This window comes from Lissotriton vulgaris, chromosome 4_1 (genome assembly GCF_964263255.1).
Source record: "Lissotriton vulgaris chromosome 4_1, aLisVul1.2, whole genome shotgun sequence".
Classification (NCBI taxonomy): Eukaryota; Metazoa; Chordata; class Amphibia; order Caudata; family Salamandridae; genus Lissotriton; species Lissotriton vulgaris.
Genome location: NC_141691.1, coordinates 275,832,023 through 275,839,944, shown reverse-complemented (window position 1 = coordinate 275,839,944; position 7,922 = coordinate 275,832,023). Strand labels below are relative to the sequence as shown.

Genomic DNA, 7,922 nt, shown 5'->3' with positions numbered 1-7,922 from the left:
CTTCCACATATTCCTTGACGCCATGATAGACAGGATGGACCAATACATCTCATTCCCTGCAACCCACGCAGAACTGCTACAAACCAAAGCGGACTTCTACCAGATGGCACACTTTCCCCAAGTCATCGGTTGCATAGATGGCACGCATATTCCGATTTGCCCACCAGCGGACACCGAATACATATACCGCAATCGGAAATCGACACACACCATCAACGTGCAGGTGATCTGCAATGCCAAGTGCACCATCACAGACCTGGTAGCAAAATTTCCAGGGAGTACCCATGACTCCTATATATTCCAACAGAGCGGCATATATGCACGGCTGATGGCTGGCGATTTTGGAGAAGGATACCTCCTAGGTGAGCCACATCATCAGACCCCCATAACACATGGTAGGTAGGTGTAATACATGTATGCATGTGTCTAATGTGACCCCTTTCTCTTCCAGGCGACAGTGCATATGCCCTCCGCTCATTCATACTCACCCCCTACCTCAACCCCTCCACACCCAGCCAAAGGAGGTATAACCGGGCCCACATACGCACCAGGAATGTTGTGGAACGGACCTTTGGCATCTGGAAAAGTAGATTCAGATGCCTGCACAAGAGTGGAGGTGCAAGGCAGTATACCCCCATCACCTGCTGCAAGATCATAGCTGTATGTGCAATGTTACACAACCTTGCGGTCAAGAAGGGCACTGAGGTGGAGTTGTCTGACTACGAGGACTATGACGACGACGAAGCTGTGCCACTGACACAGCCAGCTGGGGTGTGTACGCCATGTGATGGCAGATACAGACGTGAGGAGATCACTGAGAACTATTTCTGACTGAGTACAGATGCAAAGACAGCTAAATGTTGCTTGGAAAATAAAATTTTTAATAGTGATGCACCACAGTTACATCACTGAAGTGCATTAAAAAATGGAGTCTGTCAAAACAAATAAAGTCCAGGGTCCTGGTATGATCATCCCCCCTTGCCAGCCTATTTTTTGGCCCGCTTTCCAGACCCACTGGGGTGTCCCCCGGCCCCCTCCGAATGGCCTGCAGCATCAGCGGATCGCCTGGTGCTCCTCCTTGGCTCTGATGCAGCGCTGGCCGGGCTGCTGCGGCTGCTGCTGTCTCCAGCATCACCCAGGTCCAGGGCAGGATTGGAGGCGGCGTTTGAAATTAACATGGCCTCCATGGCCGTGGTGATTCTGGCCATCCCCCTGGTCAGCTCAGCCGTTTGCTGACTCTGCACCGACTCCTGATTTGCGCTTCGGATGCACAGCTGGGCGGTCGCCGATGCAAGGCGGGCCATGGCCCGGTTGAGCACCCGGGCATCCCTCCTGCGCGCAACCTCATGCTCCTCCTGCCTGGCAGAGGAGTGGGTGATGGCAGTGGTCAGCCTGCCCAACCCTGCTGCCACCTCCTTGTTGCTGTCCACAACAGCCTGGAACCCCTTCACCAACTCCCCCATCTGCAGGTTGTGCTGCAGGAGCTGGCGTTGGCAGGCCATGGTGGATCTGGCCTGTTGGCGCTGGATTTTGACCATCTGGCCCTCCAGGCCCAGGAACACACTGCCCTCCCGTGCTGGTGCAGCAGTGGTGGTGGTGGTGGTGGTGGCACGGCGTCTGGCACTGCTGCCTCCGGCCTGCTGAGTGGGCTGGGGTGCCACTGGTGGTGGTGTGGTGCTGGCCGGTCCCGGTGCCCCTGCTCCCAGGACAGGTAGGACGGGTGGCAAGGCCACGGTTGTGGCAGGAGCTGTTGTCGGCGGAATGGTCTGCCTTGTTGGGGAGTTGCATGGTGAAAATTGCAAGGGGGGTGAGCTGGGCAGTACTGGGGAGTGCACTGCCTGGAAATCAATCACCAGGACTCCCTCCATTCCAAGCCCTGTGGTGTCTCCTTCCTCATCCTCATCCTCCTCCTCCTGGCCAGGCTGGCTGGTGCTGGGCCCTGCCACTGCAGTAGTAGATGTCGAGGCTCCCTCTGCTGCCACAGTGGTGCTGCCTGATGGTGCCCCTAGGTACAAAGAAGCATTTGTAAACTGAGTGCCGATGTATTACAGGCAGTACAATTATGGCATTCCACATGTCCTTGCATCTCCTTACACCGTGTCACACTGTTTCCTGTCTTGTGATTCTGCACTGACATATCTGGCTAACTTCTGCTGACTACATGTACCATGATGCTTGTCTCTTGTATGTTGGTGGCAGTACAGTGCTGGTGTTTGCCTATGCATTGTGTCTAATGGGGAGGTGTCTGGTAGGGTGTGTCATGATGCGCATGCTTCTTACCTGTAGCTGTGGCCATCGCAGTGCTGTCCAGGGTCCCGATCCCTACGATGCTCGCCCTCTCGATGGTGCTGGAGACAATTTCCTCCAGCTCGGTGAGGGGTGGCGCCGGGTTCTGGCCTCCTCCGGTGTGTCCAGCCTGCCTCTGGATTTCGGCCAGCTTCCTCTTCGTGAGGCTGCGGAGGTCGTAGAACCTTTTCTTTAGTTCCTCAATGGACCTGGGGGTGACTCCAGCAGCATTGACCTTCTGTGCGATGTCGGTCCACAATCTCCTCTTCGTGCTGTCTGGCACGTTGAGGGACAGCCTGCCAAAGAGCTGGCGGTGCACCCTCACCACCTCCTCAACCAGCACCTGCAGTTCTGTGGTGGTGAATTTGGGCTTCCTCTTTTGGGAGGACTTCTGGCTTCCTGCCTGATCTGCCATTCTGCTGTTGTTCAGTCTGCAACCTCCTTCTCCCACTGCTGCTAACTGTGTGTTGGGCTCAGGCAGGCTTTCCAGTAACTTCTAGAAACTTCTTAATTGTCTGCACCTGCCAGGGTTGCCACTCCCTGTTTGGGTGGGGGAGGGGGAGCCACCTCATTGGCTGAATCGCCTATTGCCGAATCGGCTTTTACCGATTCGGTATTATCCGATTCGGTAAAAGCCGAATCGGTTCATGCAATGCATTCCTATGGGCTTTTTCGCCATGGGTCTATGATTGCCGATTCGGTTTTTACCGAATCGGCTTTTACCGATTCGGTATTCGCCGATTCGGAACTATCCGATTCGATGAGAGCCGATTCGGTGTTTTCCGATTCGTTGTTGGCCAAATCGGTAATTTCCGATTCGGAACGAGCTGAATCGGAACGTACCGATTCTCATTACCGATGCCGACCGATTCGGTTTTCATTCGGTATTTTTTTCCTACATATCGTTTTCCGATTTCAGAATACCGATTCGGCCCGCCTCGGTATTTTGAAATCGGAAAATCGCGTTTACCTACATCGGGCCCTAGATGTTTTAACTTCGGTTTTTTATTCTTGGTGCTTGGTGAAATGTAAACGTTGATCAGGAACAGTGTATCGGTGTGTTCGGTATTGTCTATCCTTATCCCGAGGATCCAGTCTTCCTTAAGTGTCGTTTTTACGATGTTGACGTTTAGCTTTACTGAGATGTAGATGGTGAGACCACCACTGGGTCGACCAAATTTGTGCAACTTCTGGGCTGGGACTCTGTATTCCAGGTATCCTTCTATTGGGAGACTAACCATGGACCATGTTTCCTGCAGTAGAATGATCTCATGGTTTTTTAAGAACTTTATCACATCGATGGATTGGAGTTTCGGGGTAAGACCACTGATGTTCCATGAACATACTGAAAGACCGGACTGGGTACTGGTTCAATTTTGGTTACCCCTGTTCAGGGCCCCTGGCAGCCATCCCCAGTAAGGCACCGTCGTTTTAACCTCCTCGGTTCCAATGCGTATTGCCTTTCCTGGGGATCGGCTTTTTGCAGATCGTAGTATTGAGATAGTTGAAGGGCCTGGTCGATCTAATACGGCCGGTGGTTTGGCAAGGACTGACGGATACCGTGGTTCGGGCTTTTGGGCTATTTTTATTCCCCATGTGTTGAATAGGTCAGACATTAATAAGACTTTCTCCATGATTGCTGTAGATGAAAAAGTGATTAAGGTTGATCCAGAGGGTTGGTTACCTTCAATAGGTGTGAATTCAATTGAGAATATGTCATTGGATTCAATATGGTGAAGTTTGGGAATATTTTTAAAAAGTTTCAAAATGTTCCCTCTATTCAAGATGTCATGAGGTCCTTTGGTGTAGTGTTCAGGAATGAATAACAATTTCATATTTGGAGTTGTGGTTGTGAAGACCTGACCTGGGGGTCTTATAATCCTGTTTGACTATTACCAGTGGTGAATCAACTCTTCTTCGGGTGTGGAGTAGCTGTTGCTTCTGGCCCACAAATTCTATTTGAAGTTGTGGGTCCTCGATTCTTGGGGGGTGTTTACCTATTTGTATTGTATCCCGATTCTTGAATAGTGTTATTTGAAAGTTCTCTTTACATATTAACCTATGCTCGTCCTCGTGCTGGACTATCATTGCCCTGCTTTTGTTCTCCCTTGATGTATTGCCCATGTTTGTGGTAGCTGTCATGTCTTCTTGTTTAATTATAGCCGTGTAGGTCAGTGTTTCTGGTTTGATGGTTCTTTCAGGGTAGTCTGACATCGGGTGGTGTAGAGACTTTACTGGGACCTCGCCCCTAGCTACTGATAAATCCTTATGTGTTTTGCTGAGGATGGGTGACAATAGCGTCTTACTGGTTGCCTCAGTATTCGCCTGCAAAGGAGAATTTTGTGATGGTAAAAGAGTGCTGTCTAAGCTCACTGAGTTGGTTGAGGTGCGACGTGTAATGTCTTCTTTAGCATGACGGGGAACCTCTAAACTGTGTCTAATATGTTTTTTCCTTAGTCTCTTCCTTTCCCTTTTGCTTAGATGATGATTTTGAGGGGTTTAGTCGTTAGTCTCAATCGCGGGACCATGTCTCCAGTGTCATTGTCTAGCTTTGTCTCAGACATAGGCGTTGCTTCTGTTATTGACGTGATGTTGTTTTTAATATTTGGTTTGATGGTATGAAAGATACTGAACTCTTTTGGAGCCAATTGCTTATCTGGAGATGTTATTGAAGCTGAAGCATGAATTGATTGAATATCGGATTTTGGTGGTAGATCTTTGATGCCGTTACTTGTTTTTTTCCTGCTTGTGCTCTGATCAGTAATTTTTTGGCTGCTTACATCATTTGTGGGCGAACGCGTCCGATGTGATGTCTCATGTGCACCTGATGGTAGTCTCCTTATTTCTGTCAGTACCATGGTGAGAAACTGGGGAAGCATAAACAGACTATCTATAAATGGAGAGCAGCAGCATATCGCTTGGGTCAGGTTGATTTTGGATTCTGCTTTTGTAATTAAGGCATTCAGGCGTTCCAGTTTATTGTCGATCCCTGCTGTGTAAACAGCTAGTGTGTTTAAAAGGTCGACTTGTAAATCAAGTTTATCTGAGTGGTAGTTTAATGCGGATACTGTAGATTGTAAGGTTTGCAGAAGCTGGGGCCAGACGGTAATGGAGTCAACCGCTGTAGAGTCGCGACCTTAAGTCTCAATTTTTTTATTGTTTGCTTCTGTTTTAAGACAGGATAGGTCTAGCAGGGAGCGATCATTAGGCTCTCCCTTCTTGCCTATAGGTGATTCTTGAAGGACCAGAACTGCTGGCGTCGTTGGTGTTAACGGTTTGATAGTGACCGGAATTGTCCTGGTCCACAGTGCTGCTTGTGAAGTGAATTGTATTTTGTTTCTTGAAGATGATAAATTATCTACGTATGGATTGGTTTCCTACTGCAAGGGTGATCCGGTGTTGATTGGGGCATCTTCACTTGAAATTGAAATTGGCGATAAGCATTGATCCTTGTTTGATTGATGGACTTGTTGTAAAGTGGGGAACATGCCACCGGGCTGAGTAGCTGATGTTGACCCCTTTTGTTCTGACATCCAGGTTTCGTCTTTTGAGTAGTCACTGTCTAGGGATATGATGGTACCCGGAATATAAGACTGTGGTATCAGCACATGACAACTGGGGACTCCCAGACAACAGCTAGGTCATGCTACGTTTGCTCGCTGACACTGCACACAATAGGTGCAGACATGCTTTACTTCTCCCAAGAGGTGGCCCCTGAATTACCAATATGTCTTCTCCACCTATATCTATGTAGGATTAGGGCCAAGATACAACCTAATAAAGAAGAACCCCATAGAGTAGTAGTGAACCTGAACCGGTATAAGACGAATCCCACTACATTGCATCTTTTCAATAAAGAGTAGTTCCTGACATGTACAGATTACCTAGCCAAATACAGCAATTTTATGGCAGCCCAACAGGGAATAAGTCATTCAATTAATTTTCAGTTTTATTACATGCAGACAGTGTGATTGTGCTTTCTAGAATCGCAAACTGGTTACAACAACTTTTTGATTGTTTTTCGTCATATATGGAGAAGAGAGATTTGAAGGTTGATTTAAAAAAGGCCTTTAAAATGATTTGGGGGAAAGGTGCACCCAAGACCCATGTCCATCACATTAAAGGTACTTCCGTAGAGTGAGTGTCATCTTTCTCTTATTTGGGTGTACAGTTTACTTCTTCAGATTCATGAAACAATCACAGCGGAAAATGCTGCGTAAATATGATGTGCCTAATGAAGGATGTGTTTAGGACTCCATCAAAACTTGGCAAAAAAGCCATGCTATGTTATGTTGTAAGCATTTATAGAGCGCACATGCACCGAGCTGTTTCTTGGCGCTAGAATATCCAAAGTTTTCCACACTGCTCCCAGTTTCCCTCATATGGTTGTTTGAAAATCCAAGGTTTTAAAAGCTGTCTAAGTGCCTGATTACGATCCTGGGAGACAGGGTTACTCATCACACCTGCCAAATTCAAATTCCAATATGTCCAATGGAAATCTTAAAATGGGGATGGGCCATCTGTCATGTTTGGAGTATTCCATCTGCCAAGATTGTAACCATGAGTTACAAAAAGTGAGCAACCCAAGTGTACCCTTGAGGGCTTGGGTAATGAAAATGAATGGGTGAAGATGCCTTCAAGGGAATTTATTTCATGCGTACTTGATTATTTAGACTACTTTTAGGAAGGATCGGTTAGTGATCCTTGTTAAGAATCAATCAAAAACTGTGGAATTTCAATTCAATTTAAACAATTTGTTTCAACAAGACACAACATACAAAAAACAACACAAGGTGTATTAGAAAAATATAATTTTATCCAAAAGAATTTTTAAAGAAATCACTTCATATACAGATAAGTGAACAAACAGAAAATTAGGACTGTGGGTACACATAAGTAAATTAATACGTGACTCAACAGAACCTATAACACCTATCCCAAATCAGACTGAATAAAACAAGACAGGGATCTTATCTTCACCCATTCAAGATTGTAACCAGGCCCTGAATCTGGAGCAGCAGGGGGTCGTCCTAATTTCACATGGCACTGAGTTCCAAATATGGGAAGCAAGTACAGAGAATCTGGAGCCACTGAGTCTCTTCTTTTTAAAGAGGAATTGGTAAGAAGGTTCGGGAGAGTGGATCTCAAATCGCAGGTGGGTGTATATTTTTGGTTTGGGGCAGAGATGAAAGCTGGACTGCTGCCATACAGGGATTTAAAAAAGATGCTGCCAGTCTTTAATGCAGTGCGCTGTTTCACTGGCAGTCATTGCAGTTCCCTTTTCAGGGGTGCGATGTGTCATATTTTAGGTAGATCAGCCTGGTTGCCTGATTTTGTGCCAGTTGTAACCTATGGCGCTTATGGTTTATTTTTTAATATAAACCGAAAGGAGTTTGACTTTGATTACATCTCTCCTCCCCTTTGATCTCTTCAGTGGCTCCCCAATAAACCGAAAGTAAAATTTAAAACTCGGAAGAGCCCCACTCCCCGCTACCCAAGTGAGAAGCTAAAAATCTTAGGTTCAAAATGGGAATGAAGAAATGCAGAAACTCTCCTCTTTGAGGCTTCTACCTTCAAGAAAGACGGGTGGATGAAGCACTTTTTGTCTCGAAGTGAAACAATCAATCAATCAATCA

General features: G+C 46.9%; 1 protein-coding gene across 1 annotated transcript; it reads right to left on the bottom strand.

Annotated features, from left to right (window-relative positions):
* Positions 1-781: 781 nt before the first annotated feature.
* Positions 782-2,788, bottom strand: LOC147718650 (uncharacterized). The gene is made up of 2 exons (XM_086966755.1): positions 2,281-2,788; positions 782-2,005 (listed from the first exon to the last, which is right to left on the bottom strand). Exons 1-2 carry the CDS (start codon positions 2,699-2,701, stop codon positions 987-989), a joined length of 1,440 nt encoding a protein of 479 aa, XP_086822881.1. The 5' UTR covers positions 2,702-2,788; the 3' UTR covers positions 782-986.
* Between the last annotated feature and the right edge of the window lie 5,134 nt (positions 2,789-7,922).

What these genes read in the sequence shown, in the direction of transcription:
- LOC147718650 (XM_086966755.1), bottom strand. Translation starts at nt 2,701, where the DNA reads ATGGCAGATCAGGCAGGAAGCCAGAAGTCCTCCCAAAAGAGGAAGCCC. An exon ending in TGCGATGGCCACAGCTACAG is followed by an intron (nt 2,006 to 2,280) that starts GTAAGAAGCATG and finishes CTTTGTACCTAG; the next exon opens with GGGCACCATCAGGCAGCACC.